The sequence below is a fragment of the Priapulus caudatus genome, unplaced genomic scaffold (assembly GCF_000485595.1).
Source record: "Priapulus caudatus unplaced genomic scaffold, Priapulus_caudatus-5.0.1 Scaffold688, whole genome shotgun sequence".
Classification (NCBI taxonomy): Eukaryota; Metazoa; Priapulida; class Priapulimorpha; order Priapulimorphida; family Priapulidae; genus Priapulus; species Priapulus caudatus.
In genome coordinates this window covers 135,119-155,372 of record NW_014577749.1, presented here as the reverse complement: position 1 = coordinate 155,372, position 20,254 = coordinate 135,119, and the positions used below count along the sequence as shown (strand labels likewise).

At 43.4% G+C, this 20,254-nt stretch overlaps 1 protein-coding gene across 1 annotated transcript in view; it reads left to right on the top strand.

The window, feature by feature from the left end:
• The window catches only part of LOC106812801 (prolow-density lipoprotein receptor-related protein 1-like), a 59,463-nt gene that overhangs the window by 12,341 nt on the left and 26,868 nt on the right, over nucleotides 1-20,254 (top strand). The window contains exons 9-13 of the mRNA XM_014816776.1: nucleotides 89-239; nucleotides 726-859; nucleotides 1,528-1,656; nucleotides 5,856-5,990; nucleotides 10,666-10,716. Coding sequence (XP_014672262.1) covers nucleotides 89-239; nucleotides 726-859; nucleotides 1,528-1,656; nucleotides 5,856-5,990; nucleotides 10,666-10,716 — 600 coding nt within the window. The remainder of the gene's footprint in view (nucleotides 1-88; nucleotides 240-725; nucleotides 860-1,527; nucleotides 1,657-5,855; nucleotides 5,991-10,665; nucleotides 10,717-20,254) is intronic.

The following is a 20,254-nucleotide window of genomic DNA, read 5'->3' as shown; positions in this document are numbered from 1 at the left end:
CGTCTACTGGGCGAACATGTTAACATTGTTCACTAACGCGGTTGTTCATGGTTCGTTCTCTCTCTCTCTCTCTCTCTCTCGCGTGCAGGCATCACTGTGGACTACGCTGCGGGGCGCGTCTACTGGGCGAACATGCAGGATCACAGCATCCACCACTGCAACCTGCATGGCGATGACATCCGAATACTGTCCGTGTCGCCTCTCAACTTCCCCTGCGCTCTCACCATCAGGCAGGACAGGTAACTGGATCGCATTCACAACAGCCCCCTATCCTTAGGTGTTCAACTTACTCCACTACATCTTTTCGTATTTTTCCCGGCGGTTCTCAGGCCGTATTACACGAACTGCAGAAACTTGTTTTTGTCGTGTAAGGTTTGTTTACTTGTTTCGTTTTGTTTTTGCCTTGTAAGATGTACAAACCCCGCTACATTGCATTGCTTGAGGTTTTTGCGGCGGTTCTCAGGCTGTATTATGCGAACCCTGGCAACTTGTTTTTTTCCTTGTAAGATTTGCTTACTTGTTTCGTTTTGTTTTTGCCATGTAAGATGCACAATCCCTGCTACATTGCATCACATTGCTTGAGTTTTTTTCGGCGGTTCTCCGGCTGTATTACGCGAACCGCAGCAACTTGTTTTTGCCTTGTAAGATAAGATGAACAAACTTTTACATACATTTAAATTACATTTTAGTTACATTACATGTACATTGCTCGCATTTATTCTCAGGCTGTATTACGCGAACCGCGGCAACGGGCTAATGGTGTCCGTCGACAAGAGAACAGGCGACGACCTCGAGATCATCAGCAACACGTCGGCGAACGTGATGTCACTGCGCATGTTCGACGTCAACGCGAGAGCAGGTGCGCATGCTGGGGGATGATCGTACCTGCGTAGAAGGGTCGCTCGATTACAGTTGGTGCAGGCGGAAGGGCGATTGTATCTGGGTATAAGATATGCACGGGGAGGGGGGAGTGGGATGGTAGCACCTGTATAGAAAGGTCGCTTGATGACAGATAGGGCAGAGGGACGATCATACCTGTATAAAGAGGTCGCTAAAGCATGATCGGTTCAGATGGGGCAGGCAGCAGAACGATGTGTATAAGGGTTGATCAAGTGTTGATGGGGCGGGCGGCGGGATGATCGTACCTGTAGTTATAATTAATTAATATTAATTACATATAAATAATAACAATTTTTTGCGAAACCTCGAAATTCGGTGGCGCCCGAGCCCGGGGTCATTCATCTCCGCCGCCGCCGCTAGCGTGTCTAACGCGCGCTCTCTTGTTTATCGTTCTCTCTCTCTCTCTCTATATATATATATAAATATATATATTGAGTAATAATAATTCAATATTAATTACATAAATACAATAATATATATTACGTAATTATATAATTACATAATATACAGTTTTTGCAAAACTTCGAAATTCAAGCAGGTCCAAGCCTGACAACATTTCTGTGCCCCGCCGCTTCTAACGCACGCTCTCTTGTTTATCGCTAATTCTTTCTCTCTCGTCCGTTGCAGGGATGGTGGAAAACAGCTGCGCGCCGAACAACGGCAACTGCACGCAGCTGTGCCTGCCGACGGCGCGCGGGCAACACGTGTGCAAGTGCACCGCAGGTTTTACACTCAACAAACAGCAAGCATGCACGGGTACCAGCACAGCTACCGCGATCGATTACATATCGAGATCAATGATTGATCGTATTGATTGATCGTATTGATTATAGCAACGTCGCTTGCGCTGAGAGAGCGCTGCGGGATGTGTAGCTGTTCGTTTGTTTCGGAGCGGGTCGGCGATCCTTGATTTTGCGGCGGATTCATGGCGCAATCGGGAAATTTCGTCTTCGATTGTTAATCGGAGTCGATTATGCGTGTCATAAGTGGCCTCATTGCGCAGGTAAAGGTAGCCTCAATACTAGGGCTGTAACGAATACGCTAGGTCACGAATACGATACGTATCACGATATATGTGTGCGAATACGAATATTTCACGAATACGAATACTGACTTGTTTATGCTGTAAATGTGTAATGTTGTGTGTGTGTGTGTGACATATATATATAGGACATGTTATATCGGCCATGTGTGCCAAATTCCATGACAATCGGGTAAAAAAAGCACAAGTTACAGGTTCTACAATATTTCCACAAAAATGTTCTTACCATGTATGATGACTCCGCCCACACCAAAAACGATTGGCGTCTTCGCTTTACCATAACGCACCACTGCACCCATACCCTCCCCCCTGTGAGTATTCCATATACTTGCACATCTGAGGCAGACCAGTTGTCTAACAAACCAATACATGTAGTTGGCGACAACTGCTCGTTTCTAGTTTGTATTTCGTCTGTATTCGAATAATGATGACGCGAATAACGAATACGTATCGTCCAACAACAATATTCGGTGCACCGAATACGCGAGTGTATCGTTACAGTCCTACTCAATACGCAGGTAATGTCGCTCGGTTCGAAGGCGTGTAGGTCAAGCTGCGAAAACAGAGTTGGGATTGTCAAAATTATACACAACTGGAAAAACTCAGTAAGGGTATTAATAATAAGTTAACCGTTAATGGGAAGTTAATTCACGTCGGAGAATTTATGAGAAGTCTTGAATCGGCTTCAGCTTTAAAGACACGCCGTACCCTACATGCGTTATGAGCCTGGGAAGAACTCTGCCGTGGGAAGCGCGTTCACATTTGTGTGGACAAATCGTGGTCGAGTGATCCGGATCATGTCGATCCGTTCCGAACAACAAACAGTTCCTAGGATGTTCATTGTCTGTGCCCAACGTTCCGATGGATATTCATCGGCGTTAACTTCATCGAGTCGTTAAGAACGGTGCGAGAAGCAAACGTTCGCAGTTCGAAGGGTAGTGGAACGTCGATGTTCTTTGCAGGTGTTCAATACATTGTTGTCTCGAGCACTGTCGAAAAATATCGTCGTTCGAACAACGACGTTCTGTTGTTTCGCCGTGCAGGACGGCGTTGTTTTCGCAAGGCACTCGCAACATTTTTATTTGTCATCTAGAATTATTTGTCACATTTATCACCATAACAGTGGTAATGATATAACAGTGTAATAAAAAAAAATCAATAAAAAACAACGACTTAAAAATAGAAAATAATAAAAACATTCTGCATTACGGTGGTAATGAATGAAAAACAAAAAAGTAGTGTAAAATAAATGTAAACAAATTTTAAATGCCATTTTGCTAGTGAGTCGTGGGCACAGACTAACAGAAACGCATGCATGAGAACGTGTTGCATAGTTTTCACGGTGCTAGCGACGTGTTTTTGATAGTTGCATGTGTATTTTGTTTGGTAGTGCTAGATCATGTTTCATGTCGTCTAACCGTTTATGGTTCCGTTTTGCGACGTATTAACGATCTAACGTATTATCGATTTAACGTATTCGCCGATGCTCCAGGTTGAGTGGTAGTAAGCAGGAACTGGTTTGGTTCACCTCTTTAGATGGATTAGCTACAGTAAAGTCATGTATCCCGTTAACAAATTCATTAAGTTAAGTCACTATTCTGTAAAAAAAAGGGGACAAAATTTACTTTTCATTAGACTTCGATCGTAACAATTCACTATTTTTGATTATACTTGAGATCCCTTTTTAAATTCTTGATCTCTGAGTTTTAACATTGCGTTGTATGAATATATCTATTGCTTATTCAATCTGTAGGCAATAGAGGTTAACTGTAAACATAAAAGTAACAAAAAATGAATTTTGGGATGCTTCCCTATAGAATCGTGTCTAGGAGCATCGTTCGCGTGATATCAGTGTCGCGTACAATTCTTTTATGCTACCTGACTGTTACTTTACTGTCTTTTCTCTGCTCGGCCGCAACCTTTGGTGCTAGTGTGGGCCGAGTATGTAGCCGCTTAGGTGTATTTCTTTCGTTTCTCGCTCGTTGGTGTCGGTCTCTGAGTGGTGGACCACCTCTCCCTCCCCAGCGATAGTGGTAACAGAGCATCATGAAGGCACATTCTGCCGGCGAGCGTAACATAGGCTTTCTCGTTAACTCGAAACCGACAGTGCGAGTCGATTGTAGCACATAGATAGGCTTGTTTATATATATATATAGAGAGAGAGAGAGAGAGAGGGGATGAGAGAGAGTGATAGAGGGAGAGAATGAGAGAGAGAGAGTGCGAGAGGAGAGAGAGAGAGAGAGAGAGAGAGAGAAGAGAGAGAGAGAAGAGAGAGAGAGAGAGAGAAGGGAGAGAGAGGGGGGCGGGGGGGGGGGTGAGGAACAAAGTGAGAGTTAGAGGTGAGAAGAAGAGAAGAGAGAGAGATGCGAGAGGGGAGATATATATATATATATATATTTATATATATATATATATATATGAGAGAAGAGAGAGAGAGAGAGAGAGAGAGAGAGAGAGAGAAGAGAGAAAGAGAAGAGGGAGCGGGAGCGGGTCGAGAGCGAGAGCGAGAAGCGAGAGCGAGAGCGAAGCGAGAGCGAAAGCGTATAGAGAGAATAGCGATCGAGAGAGAGATGAGAAGAGAGAGAGAGAGAGAGAGAGAGAGAGAGAGAGAGAGAACAAGTAGGTGTTTTTTAGGTGTTCATAGGTGTTTTTTGTGTGTGAACTACTGACAGCATGTGCTACCCACCTAGCCAGGCATTATAGGCCCACGTAACTCTTAACGATTCGAATGTAATTCGAAGGTTTGCAGCTTTTTTTTCCCACCGAACCACGCAGAAAAGGAGCTGCGTTTCGCAGGTACCTAGGTACATATAGGGTAGGTATATGTACCTAGGTTCGTAGGTACCATGGGCAAATAGGCAATTGTCATCCTAGGAGTAGCAAATTCCCGAGACCGAGCGTGTCGCATTTCTGCTCTGTGCTGCTATCCCTGCTTTCTTGCTGTTGGTCTGTCACCTTTTTTCTGTGTGTTTATTTATGTCGCGTAGTCAGTAACTGCTGCTGCTCTATCCCCTCTCTCTCGGCGTTTCTGTCTAGACTGGTTCCCCGTCCCTTAATACCCGGCCATCACGCATGCACGACCGGACGTTACGGGGATGGAACCAGTCTAGCATTGATCCTACAGAGACGTGGACGGACTGTCTTACGCATATGTTCTGTAGACCAGTTGTTCCCAATGTGTGCCGTAGCGCCCCCTGGGGGGTTGTGGGATCACCTAGTGCAGGGGTTATTAACTTTGTGCTTATGTGCATTTTTTTGGGGGGGGGGGAGGGGTCCGTAGCTTTCAGCAGATTCTCAAAGGGGCCCATGACTCAAAAAAGGTTGAGAACCACTGAGGGGGTGCTAAGAGCTAAGGGGTAGGTGTATATAGGGCAGGAAGAATTATCTACGAGTTTATGGGCCCAGGCCAGGGCGCACGGGTATCGCTAATGTACGGGGTTGTAGTCGCTAGACGGAACCACTGTTATCGCGATATATGTCCCCCCTATAACAAACGACCCCCCCTCTACATTGCACGCGAGCAATAACGGTCAAATCCCCATGGTGCCCATGCGCTGTGCTAGAAAGACCAATGTTTCGACATACCCAGCTAGAAAGATCAGTGTTTCTACATACCCAGCTAGAAACACCAATGTTTCTCCATACCCAGCTAGAAACACCAATGTTTATCCATACCCAGCTAGAAACACCAATGTTTCTCCATACCCAGCTAGAAACACCAATGTTTCTCCATACCCAGCTAGAAACACCAGTGTTTCTCTATATCCAGATAGAAACGCCAATGTGCAATGTAGACGGGGAGACGTTTACAACAGGGGTGTGATGTACACCGTGCTACGCCACCGCATCGTCGTTCTAACACATCACTTGTTTTTCTCTCTTCCCCCTCTCTCTTCTCTCGCCACACATGCAGGCATCGAGTCGTTCCTCATGTATTCGATGAGCAACGAGATAGCGGGAATCTCGCTCGACCCCAACGACACGACGCTGGAGGCCCTCGCGCCGATATCGGGCGTCACCGACGTTCCCGTCGTCGACTTCCACGCTGGTGAGTGTCTCTGTGTTTGCGTTTATATACGTGAAATTACGCTGTGAATGCTCTCGTGACTTTGCTGCGGTGCACCCTTGTTACTACAGTACACAATCTCTTATCCGAAACCCTTGGGAACAGATGCGTTTCGTAATTCGGAATTTTTCGGATTTCGTAATGGCAGTATAGTACAGATATACATAGCGTATATCCTGCAACTAGCCGGTAGTAAAGCCCAAGTTTTCAAGAGGCCAAGTGCTGTACGGTACAGTACAATATGTATGAGTAATGCTAAACACATTAATATTTCTGCAGTGAACCTTGTGCAGCCAAACGCAAGCTTTGGTGTGCAGACGACCTCCACGAAAAAACTTTCGGTTTTCGGAGCTTTTTCGGTTTTCAGAATTTCGGATAATAGATTGTGTACTGTACTACTACAATTATCACTACATCCACCCATACACTGCCCATGGTGTAACACTCCCACCACCACTTATTTTGTCTGCTGCTTTATTGAAACGTCCTGCAAAGGGTTGGGTCCACACGTACGCGTAAGAGATGTAATGCCGCAGCTGTTGTATTACATTACCCCTTTGTTGTTGTGACTAGTGTGTATATAATAGTAATTTATAGTTGACGTGTAATTAGTATATATATGTGTGCGTTGGAGGAGTGTCTTTGTGCACTAGAATAGCAGGGTAGTTTACACCTTAGTGTAGGCATTTGTGCATTATGCCGTTTGTGTGAGTGACAGTAGAGACACATTGCTTTGCATCTTTGTGGTCAAGACCCCTGTCTTTGTGGTCTTAGTTACTTAGTTACCACTATCAATTACTATCAGGACATGCAACGTAGAGTAGCTACAATGGCAAAGAACCTTTGTAGCTCATACTATGCTTACTACATATTTTCTCCATCCCAGCTGCCCGTTTAATTTCATTTAGAGTATTATATTTTGTTCTTTTTTTTCTATTAGTGCATGTATGGATGTATTCGTTGGTGGGGCAGGACATATATAGTTATAGTGTAATGCATGTTCTTTTTTGGAGCTGATGTTTTTATACAAGCTTTTATCCCCTCATCTCTTGGAAACATGTCAGCTTAATTTAGCATGTCTGTGTTATGTTCGGTACCATTCGCATTTAATCATTTTCATAACTAATTCGTACTTGTATTTTAACATGGCGATTTGCCTACTTGTTTATATTATATGCTAATGCAAACTAGTGCTAACAGATATGGTTGTGTATGATAGAGCAACATTTAGCAGAAATATTTGCAACTAAAAGTAACCGTGATGTGTAGTATCGGTCATTTATTTTACTAAATCCAAATTTATCTTGTAAATATCTCAGAACTTAACATACCAGACAACATGCACACACAATAAATTCACGCAATAAATAAATTATTACTAACTGATTTGTTTAGCATATAGTTCATACTAATCATAAAATATCTGCTATATCTTGTGCTGCCACGATATTCATTCTAATTTACAACATGCATTTTAAGAAGCAGTAAAATCTGTTGTATTGGTGATAAATGGTGGGCTCTGGCTTGTCTGCTTTCCAAAAATCCCTATCAGCACCCAGTAGGTCTACAGGAAATTTGGGATTAGCAGTAAATCAGGCCAGTAAGACCATTTTCACATAAATTCATGTGTCAAATGATTACCAGCACCCAGTACATAAACAGGGTCTGCATTACTACTTGCTGGAATCTAAAGATCCCAATCCAATAGAGTCCACACACTTACACAGTACAGATAAACTCGAGTTCTGTCTTTCCAAAATCCCTGTCAGCACCCAGAAGGGCTGCAGGACGTATTGGAATCAAAACCCAGAGCACGACTTCACTTCGACACAGGTAACGCTAACATTTACGTTTCCAAAATCCCTGTCAGCACCCAGTTGGTCTACAGGACGTATTGGAATCAAAACTCAGAGCACGACTTCACCTTATCACAGGTAATGCTAACATTTACATTTCCAAAATCCCTGTCAGCACCCAGTTGGTCTACAGGACATATTGGAATCAAAACCCAGAGCACGACTTCACCTTATCACAGGTAACACCATCATCTACATTTCCAAAATCCCTGTCAGCACCCAGTTGGTCTACAGGATGCATTGGAACCACAATCCAAAATGCGACAACACAAAGGCTGGTCCAAAAAATTGCTGTTTGCCATAACTCACGCTATCAGATTTGAGAGGATCAGTAAGGAAATAACAAAACCTTTCATTAATAGAGAATTGTATTTATCTGACAAATGGACAGCTAGGTAAATCCTGCCGATCGATCGGATGGTCGATGGGCATGTGTGATAATATTCTGGGCTATAACTTTCGAAGTTGTCATTCTAGACACTTTGAGTAGGAGAGTGGGCAATGTTTGATCAAATTGAAAATAATTTTGTGCGAAAATGAGAAGAAAATCAGGATCGGTTATGATAAATTGACAAGTTTTTGGGCCAACCTAACACTGGGCATCCTTTTTATATTATTTGGTAGAGATTGGTAGGTGTATAAAAAACAATGTATTTGCAAATGTGTGTCAGTAACAGCTTATTATCATTTAGTGTGTAATCACTTAACAAAGCTGTAGCTCTGTAAAAGTAACCTTTAAATGAATACTCGTCAGTGAGGTTCATTTTCGTTTGATATCTGAATCAAATATTTGGACTTTTTTCTTCAAAATTCTTCAGTTTCAATGATATAACTGAGTAATATTGAAAGTATTATTATATTATTTATAACCCCTCTCCATCTTTTACGAAGTTTGTTAAAGGGATACTAGACTCTAGGATTTTTCTGCATACAACTGTACTTACTGTATAACAAATTGTCTATACCCACACGTACTTGTTACCAGATATCTAATTTAATTGTTATAATTAATTATACATCAACGCTACGAAATTTGAATGGTGCCATTGACACCCGCGACCGTGCTGCCACCCTGAAAAAGTTGTGCATTTCCCAATATATTTTGCACGTTACAGACCGAGGGCTAATCACAAAGGTGCAATTATATTTATACCTAAATGCTATTTAACCGAACGATGTTTATTTTAGGACAAATTTATCCATAATATAACTGTAACTATGTTGTTTATAAGATATTACAATCCTTTTGCTTTTAAATTAATAAATAAGAAACACCCTTGGTCTGTAGTTCCTGTGTTTCACCTAGGCTGAAAAGTCGTTTTGCGCAACTTTTCAGATTGTGGGCTTTGAGTGGCGCCACCGTCGTTGTAATCGAACTGTAGTCGTTAGTTTTAAAACATTAAAAAAAAATCTTTCCAATGGTGATTGAACCATGAAACTTTTTATGTAGCGTGATTTTAATCTAAATTAACTGAAAATAATCCTAGAACCTAGAGTAAAGGATCCCTTTAAAGTGGTTTACAAAATTATAGTTTTTTTAAATATTTGAATTTTTTATATTTTTAATAATTGCATTAATCCTGATAAGGAAGAAAGTCATGTCACTGTCATGGTGAGGGAGAGCTGCGCAAACTGTTGGTGGTGCGCTTTTGCTGCTATTGTGATTGTATCGCTATTCTGCTTACTGGTGGAAATACGCCACATCTGTGAATGCACGCGTCCGTGTACACTAGTTATTGGGTTTGCAATTGTGGTTTGATCCGCATATAAGCCTCTCTTGTCAAACGTTATTGTAATGGTTGGCTCATTCACTGGTTGGAAGCTATATAGAAAAGACTGGTCTTTGTAGAAACGTTTGCAATAATACATATTTATAGTAATAGCAGCTTGGTTTAGTGCCAGTTGCTGTGGCAGTGAATGGCTTTGTAGTGTATTGTAACAAAGTTTGACTGAGCATTTTGTCGGAGTTATTCTAGGCCATGTTGTGGGAGTGCATTACATTAACTCAGAGCCATGGAGCGTTAATGCCATGGGTTTTCACACGTTATCAGACGAACATGTTTTAACAAATCAAATTTATTTATTACTTGGGATGCTGTGTGGTTAGGCAAAAGAGGATTAGCGCTAGCAAAACTGATATTTCTGCATCTCTAGCTAATAAATAAATTAAGGGTTATCATAGGGGTTCACACGTATATACTTAATAAGAGATGTGTTGTTTGTGTTGTAATGCGAGCCAGCCAGATGGGTTAAACCAGAGCCGACCAGTAGGGGTGGCCATTCTGTCAGCATTCAGAAAATCTACAGGTGGTGCCTCCCCTGGTGGGCGGTTACCGTTACTTCACTCGAAAAAAATGGCAACTCATTTCTATCAAAATATGGAACCTTATTATATTAAAATATTATTAGTTCTAGTATCCAAAGTACCACTATTAAAGGGGTAGAGAATGTAGAGTGTCAAAACTTATGTGAATCATTGAACTTAATATGTTCTAAGCTAGTATTTAATGTCACACATGCATAGTTGCACTGCGTGATAAACTAATTCATAGATGTGTGGCAAGTGTGTGTAGAGTATTTCCGACAAAATATCCGAAATAATGACATTACACGGCAGGTGAGTACAACTTGTACCTTGTATAGGTAGTTCTCATGTAACGTGCATTGTGGGATGCTACTGTCGGGCAAAGTTTTGCCAAAGTAGATAAACTTTATAATAGTAATAATTAAGTAGTGATAGATAAGACTTCTGACTGTTTGGCATGCTCTCTGAGAGTTGTGTATTGTTTTTCTGTGTGAAGAGGGGCTGTCGCGGCTAGTTGATCACAACCCGCTGTTCCAGATGTCCGTCGGTGAGTACCCAGCCTTTACCTATTCTAGCTATTGGCATTTGGTCTGAACAACGCGCCGTTCCGCCGGTGCAGGGACACCGCGCGGCGCCATCTGTCCGCAAACGTCGCAGCGTGTTGATGTCTATAGGCGCGCTGTCCTGCAGTGGTGCAGGATCACAGCACAGCGCCCCCTATAGGCGTGTCGTCCTTCCAGTGAAGGCAGCATGCTACGTCAGCTATAGACGTTCCTGACACTCCCTAATATAGTACCGATAGATACTACTATAAAGTATTATATAGATGGTACTATATAGTCCTCGACTGAAAGCTACATTGCGTACGAGTTAACATGCATACTGAACATTCACTTCCCCTATCCTCAATACACGTCCTCACCCCACCTCAGGTAGATCATGCAATCAGACCACACGATGCCACCTGCACAGTCGACACACATCCGTTCACACTGTCCCGTGTTCATCCGAAACTCGATCCCGACTGACCTTTCTGTCAGATTTCAAACCGTGACTGTTTTTTCGGAGCTCAGTGAATGATCTGTAAGATGATTTGGCCGTCTCTGAGTTGGGAATCAGAAATCCCCTGAATATTAAATCTGAAGTGAAGATCTAATGTGGTTAATTATTATTTTATAAATTTACTCATAAACGAAATCTTGCATTTAGACGTGTAAAGAAGTCAATGACCATTGTCGTCAAATCAGGTTTTTGTTATAAAGGGAATGATATTCATTATATATTTATAATTTACATTATATTATAATATATATTAATTATAAATGGTTGAATTATGTTCGTTTGCCTGTCGAACCAGTTTATGAAGGAAACCATAATGTCACATCTTTTGGCATTCCTGGTAGAAAGGTCTGTGTGATCCGGTGATGTCTGCACCTCTGTATCACCAACCCCTTTTTGGGTTTGGAGACGGATAAAAGTTTATTAAGGAATTATGCGAGGATCTTATATGTGCTTCAGGCACAGTCTCTTAACCTTTGTCCTCGTCTGGTATGGTGCCATTCATGGTAATCGTAATTTCGCCTGTAATGCAACAAGCGAGATTCAAACGCAAAAAGAGACGTGCATGTTTGTGGCTGGCAATTGAAATAATATTGGTTTCAAGGCTAGGGTTAAAACTGTAACTGGGTAGCTATGTGTGGCTAACATTTTAAGGTAACATTGCCAAGTTTTGTCTGAGTGTGTTTTGTTGTTGACTAAAACTACTAACACGTGTAAAATGTGATGGGGACTTGATTCTAATGCATATGTTCTAGTGAACAATATGCAAATTAAGTGCAAGTCTTTGTACAATACTAACATGTAGCACTTTAGATTGTTTCTTTGTGTTTAGTTTCCTTAGTGTATAATTGCACGTATTCCTGTGTACAATTGAACATGTATTACGACTACAAAGTAGTGATATTTGGTATAGTGAATGTACATGGTGTTCTCCAGTTACAAACAGTTACAAACAACTAAGTTATCAACTTTCGAACATGAACGTTTCTCATAGTGTATTTTAACACATACGGCAACTTATGTATAATATATTTTAATATATAAGAAGTATATATTAAAATATATTTAATATAACATCAATGAACCGCAACCTGTACGCATATGAATCAAACCGCACCTCTTTCACTTGAGTACGTAGTTCCGAACGATCATGTGACGTGCAAATTTTTCTTTCGACTAGTAATGTTCATAACCCGCAACTCCCTGTAGTTCAGATCAGCAGTACATGAATCTCGAATTCATGAACTTCCGTTCAGATGGTTGCATTGTGCGCGTAGGCCTGTAGCCAGGTGTGAGGGGAGATGGACGAATACGCCGATAAGTTGTTTCTTATTGTCCGCAGCGATAGTTACTTTCAGACTAAATTTTAATTTAGACGTTAATTTTCACAGTTTAATTCGTTAAGAACCCAACTGTTTGAATCATATGTACTATAAGAGACGGGTGCTGGCGATAAATTTACTGCGTGTTAGATGCGGTGTTAGTAATTAAAAGGGCCTTACATTAATGACCCCTGAATCAGGCGTATATGGGTTTTAACCTGATCTTTTAATGGTAGCTTTATACTTGCAGACGTCGCGAGCGCGCGTATACCGTCAAACCAGTGTTTGCTTGCAGACACCTCTAAAGAACGGCCACCTGTCTGTAAAGGACATCTTCGGGGGTTCCCTTGATTGGCAGTTATGTGGTGAAACCACCTCTCAAGAATGGGACTATAAATGTCTATAAAGAACACGTTTGGAGTTTTTCCATAGTATTTATAGAGTGAAATCATCTGAAGAATGGCCACCAATTTGTAAAAGAGTGGGGTTTTCCTTGAGTAGCAGTTACATGGTGTAACCACCTCTGTAAAACTGCCACCTGCCTATTAAGGACACTTTAGGGGGTTTTCTAGTGTCGGTGACACCACGCATACCTCTGTATAAAGGCCATTCTCTATAAAGAATGTCTGCTGTTCCCCTCAGTGCGACCACCCGGTTACACAGCGCTCTGACGGTATGCACGCGCTCGCGGCGTCTCTCTCTCTCTCTCGCCTCTCTCCCGCACCTCAACATTATGGCCACATCTCCATAAAGGACACTTAGTGTTCCCCTCGGTTGCACAGCGGTCTGACGGAATGCGCACGCGTGCGGTCTCGGCGTTCCCCTATATTAACTGCCCGCACCTCTATATAATATTATGGCCACCTCTTCATAAGGGACACTTAGCATTCTCCTAGCGCACAGCGGTCTGTCGGTATATGCGCACTCGCACCATCTCTCGCGCGCGTGCGCCGTGGTCTCAGCGTTTCACCTATATTAACCACATGCACCTCTATATTATGGCCACCTGTACATAGTGTTTCCCTCGCGCGCGCACAGCGGTCTGGCGTGTGCTCGCTCGTGGCGGCGGCGTCTCGCGCGCGCGGTGTGCGCCGTGGTCTCAGCGTTTCACCTATATTAACCACGTGCACCTCTATATTATGGCCACTTGTATATAGTGTTTCCCTCGCGCACAGCGGTCTGGTGGTCTCGCGGTGGCGGCGGCGTCTTGCGCGTGCTTGCGATGTGGTCTCAGGCATTTCGCCTTCGTTGCTTTTCCCCGCGATCCGCGCATCTAGTGTCGACTACATCTTCTGGGGCGACACGACGACCGCTCGATCTCGCGCATCCGCCGCGACCTGACTCGCGGCGAGGACATCGTCAGCGAGGGCGTCGGGCCGTGCTCGCATCGCCGTCGACTGGATAGCCGGTGAGGACGCTCTCTGTGTCTGTTGTTGAGCGTTCGGGTTTTTTGCTTCGCCAGGGAGGGAGTGGTTTGGTGTTGGTGGTTAGGTTACGGTAATAGTTGCAGTTACAGCTGCAGTTACGGTGGGGGGTTGCTTCGCCAGGGAGGGAGAGGTTTGGTGTTGGTGGTTAGGTTACGGTAATAGTTGCAGTTACAGCTGCAGTTACGGTCACACGTAGGTTTTACGGTTGGTGGTGTTGGCGTTATAAGCCGTGTAGACATTTTAAGAGGGGGGGGTTAATGTTGAAAAGGTATTTATTTCTGATGTGAGTTAGTTAATTACGTTTAAAAAAAATATTAATCAGCGTTTTTTTTACATTGCATTACTTATGTGATTTTAGTATGTTATGATATTATTATTAATATTATTACTAATTATGGATATTATTATTAGTATTTTAACTATTATGGATATTATTATCATACGGTTTTGTGAGTACGGTATTGAGTGTGTGTGCGCGTGTGCGTGTTGCGAGTGTGCGTACGTACTCGCGTACCGCTGGTCTGATATTTTGTTGGTGGCTTCTGCAGAACACGTCTACTGGACGATCGTGACCTGGGTCTGATCGAGGTGTGGCAGGCTCAACGGATCGTCGCGATACGTCGTGCTGTCCGATCTGAGACAGCCTCGCAGCATCGCCCTGCACCCTCGTCGCAGGGTACGTACGCGCGTGGCTGTCCCCCGTAACATCCTGGTATGTATATGTGCTGCTGTCTGATCTGAGGTAGCCTCGCAGCATCGCCCTGCACCCCGCGGCAGGGTACGTACGCACGGGCGTCCGTCCCCCCGTAACAATCCTGGTATGTATAATGTGCTGCGTCTGATCTGAGACAGCCTCGCAGCATCACCCTGCACCGCCGTCGCAGGTACGTACGCCCCCCAGGAAAGACCGTGGATCTGAAATCGTCCTTTTACTAGCTATAGAAAATTCTGGTAATACTAGGCTATGTTACGGTCCTAAAACATCCTGGTATGTATAATGTGCTACTGGTATATATATATATATAATATATATATATATATATATATATATATATATATTAAGAGTGCATTCTTGTGAGTCCCTGGAAAGTTGAACGTCCGTTTGTCCACCCCTCTCTCTGGAAACACATCAGGGAAGTCGTGAGATTTTGAGTTGTCATTTTACTAAGGCTATAGAAAATCCTGGTATATCCGCTATGTTTCGCCTTTATATATAAAAAATATATGTATATATTGGAAAAATATAAGGATGTGGACTTGATTCGGATGGATGACGCTGTTCTTGTGTTTCGTTTCCGGCAGCTACCTGTTCTGGACGGCGGAGGAGGGTCAGCTGATCGAGCGCAGCGCGGCTCGACGGCACGAGCGCGCCACCATCGGTCAACAGCACGTACCAAGATGGCCGCTTCATCCGCACCTTGCATCTGACTACGACGAGCAGGTCGGTGTTTCGCGCATCGCTCGCGCGGGCTGTAGCGGTAGCGGTAGTGTAGTGGTAGAGCAGTCCGTGGCAGTGGTAGCGGTAGGGTAGCAGCAGCATTAGAGGTAGCAGTAGTGTAGCGGTAGCGGTAGCGGTACGGTAGCGGTAGTGGTTACAGTAGGCAGTAGCGGTAGGGGTAGTGGTACGGATTACAGTAGCGGTAGCGTAAGCAGTAGAGAGCGGGTAGCGTAGGCAGGGGGTGGGGGAAGACAGAGAAGGGAGGGTCCCCGAGGCTGTAATGTGCAAACTGGCCCATAGTCATCGCCCGAGTGATAGGAAGCGCAAACATGGCAAACTGCCCATATAGTCATCGGCCGGTGATAGGAAGCGCAAACATGGCGAGTAAACCTGACGTTACGTCTTTTATGTTTTCTAAATACTTTAATGAATTGTTAGTAATTATTAATTATATTATAATAACATTGTATGATTTTAATATAATGATAATATATAATTATTGTAATTATAATATATGGTTATTATAATCGTAATGATCGTAAAGCAAGTACTAACATGATAATAAATATTGCTAATTAAAAAGTAATATAGCGTGTAATAATTAACTGACTTCGTTAATTAATTACATGCAGATGCTCTACTGGTGCGACATGCGGCGCAATACGGTCGAGAAGATTCGATTCGATGCAGCGGTCACGTGATCATCATCGAGAGCGAGAAACGGTGACCCTGTGACCTTGACCGTGTTCGCCGATACCTGTACTGGGTCGACTGGTGAGTGTCCGGTGGTGACGTCTCACTGTCACTAGCGGGTCGTGGAAATGTCAATGTAGTTGTCACACTCGTCACACAGATATCAAATTGTATCCCCTGTCAATCAATCGATAAATCGTCATAATGAATGAGTCTAGTACTTTTCCTATAATATGACCACAGTAGAGAGAGTGACAGCTATAGTAATTATTGCTGTTGGACGATGTAGGGCAATATTTTGGTGACAGTGATAGGAGGATGATTTTTGTATTTGTTAGTATCTAAGTTATCTTGTTAGACAATGTAGTGTAATAATTAGTGCGACAGCGTAAGAGAGGCTGGCTCTTGTGTCGTTGTTAGTAATTAAGTAATTAGTCGGATGATTGTAGCAGAGATTCCAACCACTACGATTTATCCGTATTTTTATACGAATTTCTATTCTTTTGCACGCGACTATGACCAGTTTGTATCAAACTACGAATTTCACTGTGATCGAATTTTTTGTTGTTGTTGTCAATTATTGTCATTTTTGTCAATTTATTGTCATTTTTGGACACTCAGAATGCAGGAAATTACATCTCAGAATCAAAAATTTTTTTTGGGGGGATAGCCGGAACCCCCTAGCAAACTCAGGTCACTAACGTGACCCTCGACTACCAATTTGATGGCCAGAAACTACAGATTGCTTCAAATATGTGTTGGCATCTCTGATGTAGGGTTGTCGACGGTGGCTCATACGACGGCATAGACAAGAACAATGAGTCGGACATCGTGATCTGCGTAAGACATGAGCACCACCGTCAAGGACAATACAGGTGTTTGACAAGAGTTTGCAGACAGGTAATGACGTAAACAATGTAAGCAGGTACACATGTTATATCACATATATGAGTGCGTGCGTGGGTGTGTGTGTATGTGTGTGTGTGTGTGTGTGCGTGCGTGCGTGCGTGCGTGCGTGCGTGCGTGCGTGCGTGCGTGCGTGCGTGTGTGTTGTGTGTGTGTTGCGTGTTTGCGTGCGTGCGTGCGTGCGTGTGTGTGTGCGCGCGAAAGACATTCAGGTGTTCGACAAGAGTCTGCAGAGTGACAGGTAACGCATTAAACATGTCTATACATTGTACAGGTAAACATGTACCTCGTCACATGTATGCTTCGATGGAGCCCCGAAGAATAATGAAATCTGTCATGAATGAATTCAGATCAAATGCATAACCGAATTTACAATAAAATTTTCATAACGAAATGATAGCGTAATGGAAACGCATATTCGCGCGACAGCCGGCGTAATGGCGTCTGCTCTCATTGTATTATATTCTATTACTTACTACTTATACTTGTAATATCGTGTACCTCATAACATGTAAACATGCTTGGATGACTAACAGACCGATTGATGTATGACCGAAAAAATGAAATCTGTCGTAAATCAATTTCAATGAAATTTTAATAGTAAAATATTAGCACCCCGGAACTGTCCACTCCGCGTCAGTGATAACGTCTGCTCTTGTGTTTTTTTGCGTCGTCGTCGTATGGAACGAACGTGTGTCCGGCTAAGGCGGGCAACGGTGGATGTCAGGAGCTGTGTTTCCACGTGGGCACAGGAGACTCCTCACTGCGGCGTGCTCACACGGACGGCATCGCCACCGACGCAAGTCCTGCGAACGTACGTATCTATTGTTGTTGTTGTTTACTGTATTATTTTATTGTTTGTTGATGCAAGCGTTACGATGCGTTCGTCATCTACTCTATAGCTCTAGCTTGTATTTAGTCAGTTTTTGTCCTTTTTGTCAGTGTGCGATACCATTATTCTGTATCGTCGTTGTTGTTTATCCTCGGTTGTGGTTGTTTACTATTATTGTTTATTGTTGTGTGTTGCTGCAGCGTGCGCCGCATTTATCGTTTTCTTTACAGCTGGTAATTTTTTGTTTTATTGTTGTTGTTTATCGTCTCTGTCTTATTGTTTACTATTGTTGTGTTATTGTTTGTTGTTATTGTTTATCATTATTGTTTCTCGTTGCAGCGTCCAACACGTTTAACATCTACTCTACAGTCGTCATTTGTTTTGTTTATTGTTTGTTATTGTTTGTTATCATTGTTTATCATTGTTGTTATTGTTTACTATCGTTGTTTATCATTGCAGCGTACGACGCGTTCATTGTTTACTCGGGGGCGACCGCATCGAGAGCATCAACATCTTCGACGCCGCGAACAAGAACAGTCCGTGGCTGCGATACGCAACGAGACGTACATGAAGAATGTTATCGCGGTCGCGTTCGACTTTGCCACCGCCGCTTGTTTTACAGCCGACATCAAGCTCGGAAACATACAGAGCGTCGGGTTCGAGCGGCACCGATCGCACGATTAATCGCGCCGAGTAAGATGTAGTTTAATTAGTCCATCTTTATTACTAATCTAATCTCATTAATTAAGATTAGTAAGATCTCCTTAATTATCTTAATTACATCTTAATTAGTCCACCTTTAGTCGGAAACATCCTGAGCGCCAGGTTCGATGGCAGCAGCTGCACGATCATTGAGCCAAGTATGATTAATTAACTAATATCGTTAATTTAATAATAAGTAAGATTAGTAAAATCTCCTTAATTATAAGTACTCTATGTTTTTTTCTAAGTTACTCTAAGTAAAAGTCCATCTTCGCCCTTCTATTTTTGTCGGCCAGCGAAATCTTTCGGCGTGCCCCTCCCCCCATTCCCAGAATGTCTTTGTCGATGGATGCAAAATAGTACGTTGTGCGAAATTCCCCAGAAATCCCCACAAGAAAATCTTTTTGCGTACGTGTACACAACTCGCCCTTCCTCTCCTTCTTTTCTTCGGGTATCGACTGACGCCGTTTTGGTTTGTAGACCAGGGCCGTCCGAGGGTCTTGCGTATGCAGACGAACACGTGGACCTCATAAAGAATCTCTCAGAAAATATATCGCATACATATACATGTTCCAAACCACTCTTTCCTTCCTCCCATCTTTTCTTTGGGAAATGATTGATGTCTCACGTGGCGTTTGGTTTGCAGACCTGGGTCGTCTGGAGGGGCTGGCGTACGCTGATGAACACATGGACCTCGTAAAAAATCTCTCCGAAATTCTATCGGCATACATATACATCTACCTACCCCCTTCCCTTCTTTCCTTCTTCCCTTCTTCTCTTCGGGGATCGACTGATGTCTTGTGTGGCATTTGGTTTGCAGACCAGGGTCGTCCGGAGGGCGGCTGGCGTACGCTGACGAACACATGGACCTGTACTGGAACGAGTTATCAACACGCAAAGATCATTGCGCGTCAACCTGAAGGCCGGGCCTGCGCGCCGCGTGGGCGCGTGCTCAAGTGGACGAGAGTGACCGGCCGCCGCTCGGATCGCCATCGGATCACCTGTAACGTACGTACGTCAGCAACACACACCTGTAACAGGTTACGTAGCGTTCCACACACACAACCCAACCTGTAACAGGTACGTAAGTCAACACACACACACCTCTAACAGGTACGTACGGTCACACAGCACACCTGTAACAGTACGTATGTTGGCGTGAACCTGAAGCCGGGCGCTGCGCGTCGCGGGAGCGGCCGTGCTCACGCATATTATATATATACTAGCGGGATACGCCGGCCGTTGCCTCAGGGAAAATCATGGGCGTTACTCAGTTGGTGACCGCTTGGTTAAAGCGAAAAGTAACCAAAGAAAATCGAGCAACTATCTATCTATCAATGCATCCATCATGCATCCATCCATCCATCGCATTCCATCGCATTCCCATCGCATCCCATGCGCACGCAATCCCATCCATCCAATATCCCATGCCCATCCGCATATTATCCCATCCTCGCATCCGATGCCATGCCATGCCATGCCATCCCGCAATTCTTTTTTTTTTTTTCCCATCCCATCGCACCGCATCCGCATCCCATCCTATCCATGCCATTGCCATGCCATGCCATCCCATCCCAATCCCATCCCATGCATGCCATCCCATCCCATCCAAACAGGTAAAAAATAATAAAAATCAAAGATAAAAGTCATTGAATATAAAAAGGTCAAAAATTGAATAAATAATAAAATGAAATTATATAGAAAAA